We start from the raw sequence: 15802 nt of genomic DNA, 5'->3' as shown, positions 1-15802 counted from the left end.
AGCACACACGGAGTCCCCGGGGGCCCTCACTGCCCGTCCCTGTTCTGCCGTGGTCCCGCAGCTGGGACCCAGCCCTGCCCCTCAGGCCCTTCCGCCCATCCTGTCTGGAACTCTTCTCCCTCCCCGCCCGGTCTCTGGTTCCATCTCTGCTTCGTCCTTCGGGCCCCACGTCTCAGCTGCTGCCGCGGTGGCCGCCATCGCTGTGCCTGGCTCTGCGCCCAGGCGTTCGCACGTGTTATACTTTACGTCCCTGCGTGTACCACGCACAAACATGCGGAGCCTTCCACGTTCTTCCCTGTTCCTGGATGAACCCTGCCGCCTTCCCTTACCCGGATAGATGAACCTTGTCTTTGGCCCTCCTGAGGCACCGCCTCTGTCCTCAGGTGTCCCCTCCCCTAAGAAGCCGATCGGATCACCCGGTTCTTCCCCCTCCTTCCTCCTTTCTTATCCTGACACGTACCCCACTGTGCGTTCACTGCGCTGGGACCCTGAGGCGGCATGATGCAGTGGCTCGGGTGTGGTGTCGACAAACTCTAGGACTTCAGTGGCGACGGTCCTTCCTGGCCTCACTCTCATGGTTGGGGGAGACGGACAGAAAGCACTTAAAACCACAGACCCTGATCAGTGTCGTTAGGACACAGAGGAGGTGATGCGACAGTGACAAGACGGGGGTGGAGGGAAGTGAGACCCACCAGAGGCGGCCGAGTCAGGTCAGGTCTCTCTGGAGAGGTGACGCTTAAGAGTTGACACTGTGCCTTCGCTGCCTGGGTGCCCGCCGTGTACCCAGCACCCCTCGCAAAGGGTGGGTTCCTGAGAGGAGGGATTCAGTGGGTGGATCTATCAGACCATCTCTGAGCGGCCGTTTTCTTCCTGCCTCCTGTCCGTGTCCTTGTCTAGGTGTATTTAGTGCAGGTGTATTTTTCAGATCGCAAAAGCATAATCTGGCCGGGAGCCACAGAGCCTGCGCAGGGTGAGAGGTCAGTGGCTCCTTCTAGGGGTGACCAGGCTGGGATGTCTCAAGGGACACAGGAGGCAGCATCCTGTTCCCACCCAAGTTCTCTGCGAACCTGAGAAGTAGGACGAAGACTGAGGCGGGTAGAGGTGAAAATGTCGGCGTCCTCGTTGCTAAAGGCTTGCGCTGAAGATGGAAATTAGTGTGAGAGCCAGATGGGCTTGCTGAGCGGCTACCTGGTCACAGGCTTCCCTGGGGTTCTCTGGGTGGCCTTCCTGGAGGAGGTGAACACGAGGGCAGCTCTCAGGCAGAGCTAGCCTGCCTGGTGGGTTGTGGTTGCAGTTCACCAAGGAGCAGCAGAGGAGAGGGGTGCTGAGGGGCAGCCTGGGGGCCCAGTGGGGCATTTCCTCCAACACAGGCCAGTTTGTGACCCAAACACGTCAGGCTCGAGGTGGATGTTGCTACAGAAGGAAAACTTGAGGTTTGTTTTGGCAGGGAGAGTGGGTGGCCTGAACCACGGCCAAGGACATGGTGCAGGTTCAGGGGAGCCCAGAGGATTGGCAGCCCTGTGAAAAGGCTGCTTTGCAGGAGTACAGGGTGTCCCGAGGGTAGGACAGCTGGCCACGGTGGAGGGTCTCACGTGCCAGGCTGAGAAGGTGAGCGGAACCTTGCTTGTCCCATTGACGGAGGAGAGGGACAGGCTGGATGACTACTGGGTGGCCGTGAGTGGTGACAGATGACATCCTGTCCCACGGTTCCCTGAGCCAGACTCTGCAGCCCACCCTGCCCTGAGTTCACCTCCATCATTTCCGTGTGAGTCGTGCCTTTGTCCTGAGGTCCAGCCAGGCCCTTTGCGTGTGTGGAAGACGCAGCCCTCTGCCCCACTCTGGACGATCGCTGGCATTTTCAAGGGCAGTTTACGTTTCATGTTTGTCCTGTACACTGATTTAAGAACTTAACTCCCTTCTTGAGATACACTAACCCTCCAGTAAGAAGAGTGCTCATTTATTTTGTTTGCCTTTGAATGCCTGCGTCTCTGGGCACCCTACTCAGGACTTTCTGTATACATATATGTTGCTTATAGGTGACGGGCATAATTAAAAATAGATCTACCCTATGACCCAGCAATAGCACTGCTAGGAATCTACCCAAGGGACACAGGAGTGCTGATGCATAGGGGCACTTGTACCCCAATGTTTATAGCAGCACTCTCAACAATAGACAAATTATGGAAAGAGCCTAAATGTCCATCAACTGACGAATGGATAAAGAAATTGTGGTTTATATACACAATGGAGTACTACGTGGCAATGAGAAAGAATGAAATATGGCCTTTTGTAGCAACGTGGATGGAACTGGAGAGTGTTATGCTAAGTGAAATAAGTCAGGCAGAGAAAGACAGAGACCATATGTTTTCACTCTTATGTGGATCCTGAGAAACCTAACAAGACCATGGGGGAGGGGAAGGAGAAAAAAAGTTAGAGAGGGAGAGAGCCAGACCGTAAGAGGCTCTTAAAAAACTGAGAATAAACTGAGGGTTGATGGGGGGTGGGGGGGAGGGGAAAGTGGGTGACGGGCATTGAGGAAGGCACCTGTTGGGATGAGCACTGGGTGTTGTATGGAAACCAGTTTGACAATAAATTTCGTATTAAAAAATAAAAATAAAATAAAATAATTAAAAATACATACGATACAAATCAGGCACACGCTTTACAGATAGATAAGTAAGAGCTAAGCCATCTGAGAGCTAGGTGCTCCTGCATTTGGGCACCCCATGTCCCGTAGAAGAAGCCCCACGAGTGTCCAGGGACGGGGGGTGGGGGGGGGCGGGGCTCCAGCTTCTGAACCTCCGGCCCCTCGCCCTGGTGCTGCCTCTGCGTCGAAGGCCCCGGTCAGGATTGACGAGGAATATTCTCACCGGATGCGGTTACCTCCCGCGGTTGTTCAGTGTGGGACAGACACGCCTCGGCTCCCGCATCTGTCACATGAGGATTGGGACAATCAGAACCTAGTAGCAACGGGGTCATTGGGAGGAGCAAACGGACAGAAAGGTACTTCCTAGCTCTGAGGGGGCTACAGTGCTGGTTTTTGATGATGCAGCAGCCCCGTGTGTGTGCGCCAGAACCCAGAGAAAGGCAGGAGGCCTTTGTCAGCTGTTAACCTTTTAATGACAGGCCATCCGCACAACCGGCCACCTCACTGTGGCAAGTGCCGATAGAATGCGCACTCTCAAGCCAACGGCTTTGACGTTCCTCCCGACATCGATCGGCCGCATCTCTTAGCACCGGGGCCAGAATTGTTCAGAATTTCCATCTGCAGGGTAATTTCGGATGGAGATGACAGCCCTCGGTCTGAGTGCCAGCAGCTGAGAGCGGTCTGATCGTGTTCCAGGACTGAGAAACCCCTCACAGCTCGTGCGGCTGGAAAGGGACTGGGTCAGAGACCCGTCACAAAGCCTCAGTCTGGCCGGCAGTGTGGGGTTCCCAGAGGGACCCCGGCTTCACTCATTGGGGCTGCCAAGCACACTGGAGGCACCTGCTGGGTGCCCCTTTCTTTGCTAGAATCCGAGACAGCGATCCCTGTAACCCTCAGTCCCGGGTGGATATGTGCCTCGTCTGGACGCTTCCGCCTGAAGGGATTTGCCCAACGTCAGTGCATACTAGAGCTGGGGGTCGGATGAGGCACATCTGCCGTGTTGTGACCCAGCTGCGACAGTGAGGAGGTTCAGCCTCCCAAAGTGGCTCTCCCGTGCCCTGCCCATGTCCCCCTTGCCTTTCCTCCACTTCTTTCCCTGCCTTTCTCGTCTTTCTCCTATCCTTCTGTCTCCTTCCACTTCCTCCTTCGGAGATTGTTTTGTGGACTGCCTCCTCCGGGCCTGGCCGGTCTCGGTTTCTGCTCTTAAGATGTTCACAGTCTCAGGCGTGCGGCCACTTGGCGCACCAGCCGTTTGGAGGTTCCCCTCCTGCTTTCAGATAGAAAACCCACCCCGCTGACCCGGGCTCCGCCGTGGGTGAGTGGCTGTTTGACTGGTTCACAGAGAGTGGTGTGAATGATGCAGGGAGACAGACAGACAGACGAGGATGGGCTTCCTGCCTGACCACTTTTTCTCCACAGCTGAGGAGCTAATGGAGTGAGGAGTCTGCTCTGGTCACCGGCAGCTGCCGGAGGGGCCGGAGTGTGCCTGTGATCAGAAATGGGACTCAGGCAGCGACACCTGGGCCTTCTGATGGGGGGGGGGGGTCACTGTAAGCTCACAGGTGCATCATTTTAAACCTGAAAGACTCTGGAGGGCGTATACATTTTTAGAATAAGTTAACCCAGTTCCTAAATAACTTTCTGTTGTGATGGCATGAAACTTACAGGTGAATTTGAGAATTGCCATTCCATCCCCCAGAAGGCAGAATGTTTCTTTTTTTATTTGGATCCTCTCTTAGGGTCTTGAAGAAGATTTACAATTGTTTCTGTAAGTAGGGTGACCATATATCTCAGTCTCTTGGGACGGTCCCAATGACCTTCCCGTTAGCTCCTTTTCACTCTCAACTTCGTGATAAACCATATGGTCACCTTAGATGAAAGGTATTTCTTTGTGTGATTTCTAGATCCAATATAGGTTTGCTCGCAGTTGTGAATGGTAACCTGCCTTCTTCTTTTTTAACCTTTTATTTATTTTTATTTTTTTGAGAGAGAGAGAGAGAGTATGTACGCATGCAAGTGGGGAAGGGGAGGAGGGAGAGGGAGGGAGAGAATCTTAAGCAGCCTCCACGCTCAACGCGGAGCCTGATGCGGGGCTTGATCCCATGACCCTGGAATCATGACCTGAGCTGAAATCAAGAGTCAGACAGATGCTCAACCGTCTGAGCCACCCAGGCCCCCCATGGTAACCTATTTTCAATTGTATTTTTGACATATTCAGTACTGGTGTAAAGAAACATTACCAGTTTTTATTAATAAGTCTTTCCAGACTGTCTCTGTTCTGTCTCTGGAGCCGGACATCTGCGTCCAAGTCCTAGCTTTGCCACTTGCCAGCTGTGTGACCTTGAACAAGTTTCTTAACTGTTCTGTGCCCTGTTATACTCATCCTTCAAGGTGGATAATAGAAGCCCCTGTCTTTTAGGATTCTTCTTGTGAGAATTCACCTGCTGCTTCTGTTGATTTTCTGCATAGTCAGTCACCATGTCAACAAATAATTGCAATTTCGTTGCCTCCCTTCCCAGCCTGTGCCTCATTGCTCTTCCTTATCAGTGTTTCCATGTCCTTGTCTGCTGGTTCCATCATCTCTCTTGTTTCCCCTGATGGATTTCCCCCTGAGTTGTGGATCCCATTTTCCTGCATCTTGGTGTGCATGGTAATTTTTGATTAGATGCTAGGCATGGTAGTTTTACATGCCGGGTACCAGACTTTGTGGCATTTTCTTTAATAGTGTTGGCGTTTGGACATGTACTTACATTGTTTAGGATTCGTTTTATCCCTTCAAGACATGCTTTTAAGTTTTGTTAGGTTGGAATTAAGAGCTGCCTTTAGTCAAGAGCTAATTTATCACTATTACTGAGGTACTACCCATCTCCCTGATGCCTCTGTGCTTTTCTCACTCAGGCTAATAGGAACACTGACTCTTCCCAGCTCTCTGTGGGCTCCAGAAATCGCTATGCCTCTTATTTTTGGTGGTTCTTTTCCTGATCTGGTACAGTTTTGTTTTTTTTTTTTCCCCAAGCATGCCCAACGCTTAGCGAAAGCCTTGAGAACACCCCTGGAGGTCTCTGGAGTATTCTCTCTCTCTCTCTCTCTCTCTCTCTCTCTGCAGCTCCTTCCTCTTTGGGACTCTGCCCTACAAATTCTAGACACAGTGACCTCCCAAACTCTGATTTTCTTTTCTTAACCCGGTGCACCTGCTGGGCTTTCCCCAGGTCCCCATCCGATGGTGCACCCAAGGAACTGCATCCAAGCAGTAAGCTGAGGCAGCTGTGGGGCCACCTTGTCTATTTCCTTCCTCTCTGGTACCCCAGTGCTGCCCAGTATCTGAAAACTATGGCATCATATATGGGATCTGGTTTTCTGGTGGTGGGAAAGTAAATCTGTTTTTGGTTCTTCCATCCTGGCCAGAAGTAGAAAATTTTGACCTATCCCTTTGTCAAAGGGATTTGAATTTTACCCTATTTTTAAAAAGTTTTTTCTGGGGCACCAGGGTGGCTCAGTCAGTTAAGCGTCCGACTTCAACTCAGGTCATGATCTCATGGTTCGCGAGTTTGAGCCCCACGTCAGGCTCTGTGCTGACAGCTCAGAGCCTGGAGCCTGCTTGGCATTTTCTGTCTCCTTCTCTCTCTCCCTCCCCTGCTCATGCTCTGTCTGTATCTCTCTCTCTAAAAATAAATAAACATTTAAAAATTTTAAAAAAACTTGTTACTGATTTTCATTTTTTTTCTAATATTCTAGTTAAAGAATAAAGTATATATGATAATGATACTTTGGAATTTATCGTGGTTCCACTGCGGCTTTATAAAAGTCCTATTTTGAAAGATATTTCATTTGTCTTCAGAAAGGCTGGGTGTTTTCTGTTAGGTATGGAGAAGGAAGCCCTAGGAGGTAGGTAAAAGCCAGGACCTGGGAAGTCTAGAGGCTACACTAAGAAACCGAGCCTTTGAGGCAAAATTTAGTCACTTTGTAGAGACTATTTGGGGGGACATACTCACTTTTAATTCTGTATCGAGCCCCTCCTTTCCTGCCTGGTGTCTGCTCTCTTTGACTCTAGGGGATGTGCGCCTTGTCTTAGTCTGACCTGCTCTTTTCCCTTGTGTTCATAGGGCTGAGCTAGAAGCTAAGCCTCCAGTCCCCGCTCCCATTAAAAAATTTCTCGATTTCTGTAAACTAAAGGGCCCCACGGCCAGACCTCTGCAAGGCTGAGGGTCTACTGTGGGCTTGGTGGCTAGAGTCACCCTACAAGGGTCAGTTATGTCAGTCCCACTACCCTCTCCTGGAGGACAACCAAGGAGGGCTTCTCAGAGGTGGGTGCCTGATTGAGGAAGGGGACATTTGAGATTCTTCCCTGACTTCCAGGAGACTCTGACCAGCTTGGTGCCATTGGTTGGATCTGTAGGACTGGAGGGCTGCCCCTCAAAATGTTGCCTGGCCAAGATTTTACCTGCTGAATGCCTTGACCAGGACGGAGAATGTGTCTGTTCCTCCTGTCCCCGTGCCTGGGCCAATCCACTGAGCAAGGTAAACTCATAGCACAAATTATGGGACTCATTTTTACTTTCCAGCTAGTAGAAATAGGTCTGTCTGTTTATCTGTCTACATCTCTCTCTCTCTGTCTCTCTCTCTCTCCATATCTCTTTCTCTGTCCCACCTGTCTCTGCTTTTTACCCAACACTGAAGCTTGAAGACTTTCCCTATCAGTATATGAGAGTTCCCTCGTGGTGTTTTAGAGCAGCTTAACATATCATGGTGCATGTGACGCTTAAATGATGTAGCTGGTGCTCAGCTCGTAAGACATTTAGATTCTTTTCAACCTCTTGATATTTCAAACCATCTTGAATTCTGTTCGTATAGCCTCTCACTCTGGTGAGACAGGTGAGGGCAATAATTACTATTTCCATCTCATGGATGAGAATACTGAGACTCGGAAAGGTGGAGAGGCTTGTCCAAGGTCACGTCGCCGGCAGGTGCCCAAAGCACAGGCCTCTTTTTTTTTTTTCTTTTTAGCCTTTATTCATTTTTGAGTGGGGGGAAGGGGAAGAAAGAGGGGGACAGAGGATCTGAAGCAGGCTCCATGCTGACAGCACAGAGCCCGACGCGGGGCTCGAACTCACAAACCATGAGATCATGACCCGAGTCGAAGACGGACCTCAACCCACTGAGCCACCCAGGTGCCCCAAACCACAGGTCTCTCTGCCCATCCCTGTGTCGCTTTAGCAGATCCAGAAATGAGGGGGATGTTTCAGCTAATCTTTGATGTGTCTGCTGCTGTTCTGGCACACAGTTCATATAAATTTCTCATGAATATTCTTTGCAGACACTTAGATGTGAAGGAAAATGACGTGACCGTGCCTGCTGCTCACCCATTATTTGTGGTCTTATTTGAAGGATGCTGTCCTCCACCTGAGTGGTACCCATTCACCCATTCGTTGTGTGTCCACTGTTTCCGGGTTTCGTGACACGCACGTGTGCACAGTCCATTAGCAGCCCCTTCATTCAGGAGTGGGACTCACGCGCTGCGATCGCCCGTGCAGCCTGCTGTGTTTCTGCACCCGCCGCGCCAGTCATGCAGAGGTGGCCGGGACTTCTGTCAGGCACGCCTCTCCACACCCTGTCATCTCAGAAGTGACTAGAGCTTAAGCATGAAAATAATGTGCTCATTTTCTGATGACCTGACAAGAGAGAACGGTGACGGCACAGGTTCTTATGAAGCTTAGAAGAGAAGGTGCGTTGCCGGGGGAGGCGTTTTAGGAAGGGGAGAGAACATCCGTCCATCCAGCAAAGACTGGGAAATCCTGTACGTGGTTCCCTTTGCGTCTACTCAAGCCCCCGTCTTGTCCTTTGAGGCAGGCTCTGTCAAAGTCCTGTCCTGAAGCACGATTCTAAGGGAAGTTGCTTAGAATCTTCTTAGAATCCCGCCATCCCCAGACAAAATCCAGATTCCTAAATGTGGCATTCAGGCCTCACAGGCTTCATTTTACCTTTCTAATCTCTTCCACTTCTGCCTTTCACTCACCAGAAGGTTACTAGAGTGATCTTTGGATGGCTTGAATGTAGTAACTTGTTTCTACATTGTCCATTTAAAAATTTTTACTTTTGGGGCACCTGGGTGGCTCAGTCGGTTGAGCGTCTGAATTCAGCTCAGTTCATGATCTCATGGTTTGTGGGTTCAAGCCCCGCATCAGGCTCTGTGCTTGACAGCTCGGAGCCTGGAGCCTGCTTTGGACTCTGTGTGTGTGTCTCTCTCTACCCCTCCCCTGCTTGTGCTCTGTCTCTCTCTCTCAAAAATAAATAAATATTTTTTAAAAAGCTAAAACTTTACTTTTCATTTTTATAAAATGTAGGCATGCATTCTTTTAGAATCAAATAATTCTACAAGGTTTGTGCTGAACAAGGAGCCAACTCCCAGGAGCCACACACACATACGTTTTCAAGTCCCCAGAGGTAATGACCTCTAATTTTTTAGTTTGATCTTTTGGCATTTACCTCCGTATTTCCAAATAACATGCTTATCTTGCTATTTCTTCATTTCTCTAATTTGGGTACTATCTATTTTTTTTTTAATGTTTATTTATTTTTAAGACAGAGACAGACAGAGCATGAGCAGGGGAGGGGCAGAGAGAGAAGGAGACACAGAATGCAAAGCAGGCTCCAGGCTCCGGACTGTCAGCACAGAGCCTGATGTGGGGCTCAAACTCACGAACCATGAGATCATGACCCAAGCAAAATCAGAGCCACCCAGACACCCCTGACAAAGGTTGGTGGGGGGGAGGGTTGGTTATTTTATTTTGCATTTAAAGACATCACAGCCCCTAAAAAAACTACTTTTTTGAAATGCACTGAGTCAGAGACACGCATAAGGAGGCAGTTTAAACTTCCCATTTAAAATGAGAGTACTTAGCAGCATATTATTTTGAAAATGAATTTTTATTACTTTAGGTAGCCTGAATATTTAATGAAATTTGTCACAGAAATGCAAACCCGTATCCTTTCCCAGAGCCTTTTTTAGACAAGGATGGAATCCCTCCCTGCAGGCACATGCTTATGGTGCTGGAATTAACAAAGTAAGCTTTCCAAAGAGAAGAAAAGGATTTTGGAGAATCTTTCTTGTCTTAATTCCGCTGTCCACGTGGTTCGTGCAGCACACACGAAAAGCTTTACGCTGCCCCCACGTTTTAGGTTTGAATTTGCGTAAAAAAAACTCAAGATACCCTCATGGCCGCCTCACCCTGCCCTGCCCTTCTGCAGGAGACACGGCTTTCAGGATATTTGGGCCACCACCCATCCAAGGATGGGGCCAAAGGAGGCCGTTCGGAGGTCACGGTGACAGGAAATCTGAGCTCATGGCAGGTGTGGGAGAAGGGCACCGCTCCTCCCTTTCTGGGTCACATGCCCATCACTCGTGTTATTCCTCTCGAGGAACTCTCCGTAGGTTTGCCATAGCCCTTCCCACTTCCTCGGGGTGTGTAAATATGTCACCGTTTAATCAGACTGTGGCCTTTAAATATGTGCAGCCTCATCCCCAAAGGCAAGGGAATTAAAAGCAAAAATGAACTATTGGGACCTCATGAAGATAAAAAGCTTCTGCACAGCAAAGGGAACAATCAACAAAACTAAAAGGCAACTAACGGAATGGGAAAAGATATTTGCAAATGACATATCGGACAAAGGGCTAGTATCCAAAATCTATAAAGAGCTCATCAAACTCTACACCCGAAAAACAAATAATCTAGTGAAGAAACGGGCAGAAAACATGACTAGACACTTGTCCAAAGAAGACATCCAGATGGCCAACAGGCACATGAAAAGATGCTCAACGTCGCTCCTCATCAGGGAAATACAAATCAAAACCACACTCAGATATCACCTCACACCAGTCAGAGTGGCCAAAATGAACCAATCAGGAGACTATAGATGCTGGAGAGGCCGTGGAAAAATGGGAACCCTCTTGCACTGTTGGTGGGAATGCAAACTGGTGCAGCCGCTCTGGAAAACAGTGTGGAGGCTCCTCAAAAAATTAAAAATAGACCTACCCTATGACCCAGCAGGAGCACTGCTAGGAATTTACCCAAGGAATACAGGAGTACTGATGCATAGGGGCACTCGTGCCCCAATGTTTATAGCAGCACTCTCAACAATAGCCAAATTATGGAAAGAGCCTAAATGTCCATCAACTGATGAATGGATAAAGAAATTGTGGTTTATATACACAATAGAATACTATGTGGCAATGAGAAAGAATGAAATACGGCCTTTTGTAGCAACGTGGATGGAACTGGAGAGTGTTATGCTAAGTGAAATAAGTCAGGCAGAGAAAGACAGATACCATATGGTTTCACTCTTATGTGGATCCTGAGAAACTTAACAGAAACCCATGGGGGAGAGGAAGGAAAAAAAGAAGAAAAAGAAGTTAGAGTGGGAGAGAGAGCCAAAGCATAAGAGACTCTTAAAAGCTGAGAACAAACTGAGGGTGGATGGGGGGTGGGAGGGAGGGGAGGGGAGGTGATGGGCATTGAAGAGGGCATCTTTTGGGATGAGGACTGGGTGTTGTATGGAAACTAATTTGACAATAAATTTCATATAATAAAAAAATAAAAAATAAAAAAATAAATATGTGCAGCCTATCGTATGGCAATTATACCTCAGTAAAGCTTTTTTTAAAAAAACCCATGCGTGGGGAGGTATTATTATTCCCATTTTACAGATGAGGAAATAGAGTCATACGCAGCTGAATGAATTTGCCCATGGTCACGAGCTAATGAGTGACAGTAAGTGACAGAGCTGGAAACCGTACCCGGGCCTCTGGCTCTGGAGCCCTTGGCCCCCCTTCACCCCTGTGCCTACTTGGGTCCTCAGTTGGGAGCTCTTTCAGGGTCAGATTCTTGTCTCACTCATCTTCACCTCTTCTCTACCCCCGCCCCCTCTCCTAAGTGCATCACACATTCCTTTATATGATACCTACTTGGTGCTCATTGGTCAGTTTTTGGATTGATGAATGAAAGCATAAATGGATTTTCTGTCTGCAGACTTGCAGGAAGAAAGTAGCTGTGGGACAAAGGCATTTGCAGGAAGACTGGGAAGATCCTTGAAGCACGTTAGAGACCCCGCGTCCCCATGAAGAAGCCATCAGACACGGCTCTTGGGTCCCACTCTCCCGAGGCTTTGCCCAGTCTTGGAGGGACGTGGGGGCACCGCATGAACTGTGTGGACGCCTCAGGCTGGGTGTGACTGCCAGCCAACCCAGGAGGTCCAGGTGTGATCCGAAGTCACCATGGGAACCCATCAGTGGGCAGGTGACTGTCACCTGGTTGTCCACATTAGGGCAAGGTGGGGGTCTAGTAGGACCCTCTTGAGAACGAGGCTTCTTGTTCCCGTTCGAGCAGGGAAATGAACGTCTGTCTTCCAGACCAGCTCTGTCTGTCTGCCATACTTCTGTGTCTTCTTGCCTCTGGCCCCCGATGTTTGTGGGCGTTGCCCTGAACCAGATATGCAGGTGCCTATACTGTGTATCTTTGCAGACCCTGCCTTCCGTTGGTGGCTCCTCTCCGTTCTCTGAGGCTGGTCAGAGGCCCTGCCTCTCCAAGAAGCGTTTGTAGGGCCCTGCAGACAGAAGTTTCTTCCCCAGCCGGCAAGCTGTCCGTTTGTTCCTTTGGGGGACTTCTTCCCTCTCCACCCCCATCAGACTTCTTCCCGAAGGTCAGGTTGTAGAGGTGAAATCTGCGCTTTTCAAACTGGGCCTTGTCTGCTTCCGAGGGACACGTGGATGGACATGGTGGGGCTGTGCAGCCACGGGAGATCCGGGGTCGGCATCCTCCGCCAGCCCCCACATCACATAAGTATTCTTACCTGTGTCAGCCACCCGAGACCTCTCCGAACATAAACAGATGAATATTAAAAATAGGTTACATGAAGGGGCGCCCGGGTGGCTCAGTCGCTTAAGCGACCGACTTCGGCTCAGGTCATGATCTCGCCGTCCGTCGGTTCGAGCGCCGCGTTGGGCTCCGTGCTGACAGCTCGGAGCCCGGAGCCTGCTTCGGATTCAGGGTCTCCCTCTCTCTCTGCCCCTCCCCCACTTGCGCTCTGTCTCTTTCTCTCAAAAATAAAATAAGCATGAAAAATTTTTAAAAAATCGGTGACATGGCAGAAAACAGAATTCCACAAAGTTTTTCAATATTTCTTATTGTGGTAAAATATAGATGACGTGAGACTTACTGTCTTAACCGCTTCTGCTCATACAGGCCAGTGCCATGCAGTACGTTCACCCTGTTGTGCAAAGCGTCCCCGCCATCCGTCTTCCCAAACTGAACCTCTGTCCCCACGAAACACCAACTCCCCGTGTCTGCTGCCCCCAGCCCCTGGCACACATCATCTGCTTTCTGTGTCTATGGACTTGACTGCTCTAGGAATCCTACAGTGTCTGTCCTTTTGTAACTGGCCTATGTCACGGAGCACGCCGTCCTCCAAATCGTAGCCTGTGTCAGAATTTCCTTTCCTTTTAAGGCTGTGTGATACCCCGTCCGTATCTGGGTTACGTTTACCTTTGGTTTTGCAATGAAATTCCACACGCGCTTTTTTTTTTTAAGTAACTTTTTAAAGTTTATGTATTTATTTTGAGAGAGAGTGTGTGTGTGGGCAAGTGGGAGAGGAGCAGAGACAGAGGGGGAGAGAGAGGTTCCCAAGCAGGCTCTGTGCTGTCTGCCCAGGGCCCGACGCGGGGCTCAAACTTATTAACCGTGAGATCATGACCTGCGCCAAAACCAAGAGTCGGACGCTTAACCGACTGAGCCACCCCAGGCGCCCCGAAATTCCACACACGTTTAAAGATTAAAGGAAAGACTTCACCAAGACACGTGTTCAAGCAGGCCGCTTTTTGGCTTGTGGCGTCCCTGTGAGGGGAGGGGGTGCACATTAAAGGGAGCGGCCATCAGGGGCTCGGGGGGCCACGTGTGAGAAGCATCAGGCCCCCTTGTTCATGTGGCATCTTTTCTGGAGAAAGGAGAAGAGGCAGTGGGGACATAGAGAAGACACACTGATGTCAGAATGAACTGCTTGGTTGTGGGACCCAGGAGAGTGGATGCATTCCCTTGTCTGGGGTTTCTGGAGCCCCTCAGGTGCTGGGCCCTCCCCCCGAGGGGCTCGGGTCCCCGCTGGGTCAACGGTGCGGTGAGGGCCAGCAGGAGGAGGAAAGGCAGAGACGAGAGTGACAAGCATGTGCTTGGTGAGGACACTTCTAACACAGTGGTTGGAACCGGGGACGGAAGGACAAATAGAGGATCTTCAGGAAGACGAGGATGCCGGGCATTTCAGTCCCGCGGGGAGCCCCCAGGCACCCGGGAAGGGTGGAGTCCCAGGGGTGCGGTGGGGGGAGCAGAGGAACAGATGAGACTTTGCAGGCGTACCTCTGCTGGGAGCGGGGTGGGAAGGGGCTCAGAGCCTGTTCCGAAGTTTAAACTTTCATCCTCTGGATGGGATTTCACGCTGGGTAGCCACGTAATTCCCTGCACCTTCCAGAGAGATAAATGTGGAGGGAACGGCCAGACTCCAGAAGCCCCAGCGAGGCGAGTGTTTGCAAGCAGAGACACCCCGTGGTCCTAAATTGCACGCTGCACCTCCCAGTGCTTGCTTCTTTGCAAGTCGTGGAGGCCCTTCCCGAGCCCCCCCACCCCCACCCCCACCCCCACCCCCAGTGAATGGGCGCTTGAGCTCAGCCTAGCGGGCTGCTGTCTGGAAGTCCTCTCTCCACACCCCCCGCCACTCACCTGTGTGGCTTGTGGCCTGCCGTCCCCAGGTCCGCGGGGAGCTGCTCCGGGAACGCGTGCAGCATCTGGAGGCCCAGGAGGCACGCTTCGCGGAGTCCCTCGCCTCCCTGCAGTTCCAGAAGGCCGCCAGGATAGCCAAGACCCTGTGGGCTTACACCGCCCTCCTGAGCGTCCAGGACCTGCTCTTGGAGGAGCTGAGCGAGTCGGAGACCCTGACGAAGCTGGCCTGCGAGCAGATCCTGGGGTCGCACAGCCCGGTGAGCGCGGGGGCTCGGGAAGGAAGAGGGGACGATCGGGGATGGGCTCCTCTGGCTCCCCTGCCACCCCCCGCCGGCAAGTGGGTGGTCGCCTGCCCTGTGTATGCTTCAGGGTCGCAGTGAGGACTAAGTGAGGGAACTTACAACCCCGAGGCTGCTCGATTGCCTTGCCCCTGAGAAGTAACCTTTTGAATTACAACATTTTTAACACCTCTGACACCGGGATGCGTCTCCCACATCCACAGCAGCATCAGGAGCTCCGTCACAGAGCCGTGAAAAATAACAGTGTGGCTTTCAATTTAACGGCGCCCTAGATGCAATGAAATACTGCACTGTTGTTTACGTTTATGATCACATTTGTACGGTTATTCCCGCACGCCGCATTTTTTTCAAGGTGCGAGAGGTGTATTCATAAAACAAAAGCCATGGAAGTAACTGAGGACTAACCTTAGATCCTTGAGGAGAGTGTTTTAGAATTTCGTATGTTATTATCCTACCTCTGGAGAGGAAAAGGAATTCAGGCTTATTGAGTATATGCGAGCAAAAGCGCTAACAAGCTGTGAATGGGCATACTCTCATTTGAGCGTTAAGAGTTCGTAAGCATGCATCTAAAAATGACCCGTTAAGCGCGATTGAGTATAAGTTGCGGTCTTACTGCTGGACCTTTATGGTCCCTGTCACACGTTATATCGCTTAGTTATAGCACTGTGCTGTGAAGTAGGTACTGCTGTTCAGTTCTCGGGTAGAGAAATTGAGATCCCGGCAGGTGGCATATCAAGTTCTTTGTGAAGTCCACGCGGCTAATAAAGAAATGCCAGGAGCGGAATGCAGTCTGTTTCTGACTTAAACTCTCTAGGTCACGTTCATGGACTGTCCACCTTGATCTTGCCGGTGGGGGTTGAAAGTCATAAATAACATTAGATTCTGAAGAGTCCAGAACTACTTTTCCCATAAACATCATGCGTCCTGCACTGTGACCACAATTATGACGTTGATTTCTGTTAGGGATAGAAAGATGTGGAAACGTTGGCATTCCAGCACAAAACATCTGGATGCTAAATAAATAAAAATGAGCATACTTCTTAGTGCTTTGTGAGTTCACAAGAGAATGTGGAAAATTCCCAAAGGCCAAGGATATCCTG

At 50.3% G+C, this 15802-nt stretch overlaps 1 protein-coding gene across 1 annotated transcript in view; it reads left to right on the top strand.

Annotated features, from left to right (window-relative positions):
• The window catches only part of EVC2 (EvC ciliary complex subunit 2), a 134931-nt gene that overhangs the window by 100224 nt on the left and 18905 nt on the right, over positions 1 to 15802 (top strand). The window contains exon 18 of the mRNA XM_042936925.1: positions 14433 to 14660. Within this exon, the coding sequence (XP_042792859.1) occupies positions 14433 to 14660 (228 nt within the window). The remainder of the gene's footprint in view (positions 1 to 14432; positions 14661 to 15802) is intronic.

The sequence above is a fragment of the Panthera leo genome, chromosome B1, assembly GCF_018350215.1.
Source record: "Panthera leo isolate Ple1 chromosome B1, P.leo_Ple1_pat1.1, whole genome shotgun sequence".
Lineage (NCBI taxonomy): Eukaryota > Metazoa > Chordata > Mammalia > Carnivora > Felidae > Panthera > Panthera leo.
The sequence above is the reverse complement of the archived record's forward strand: the minus strand, read 5'-3'. Positions and strand labels throughout refer to the sequence as shown.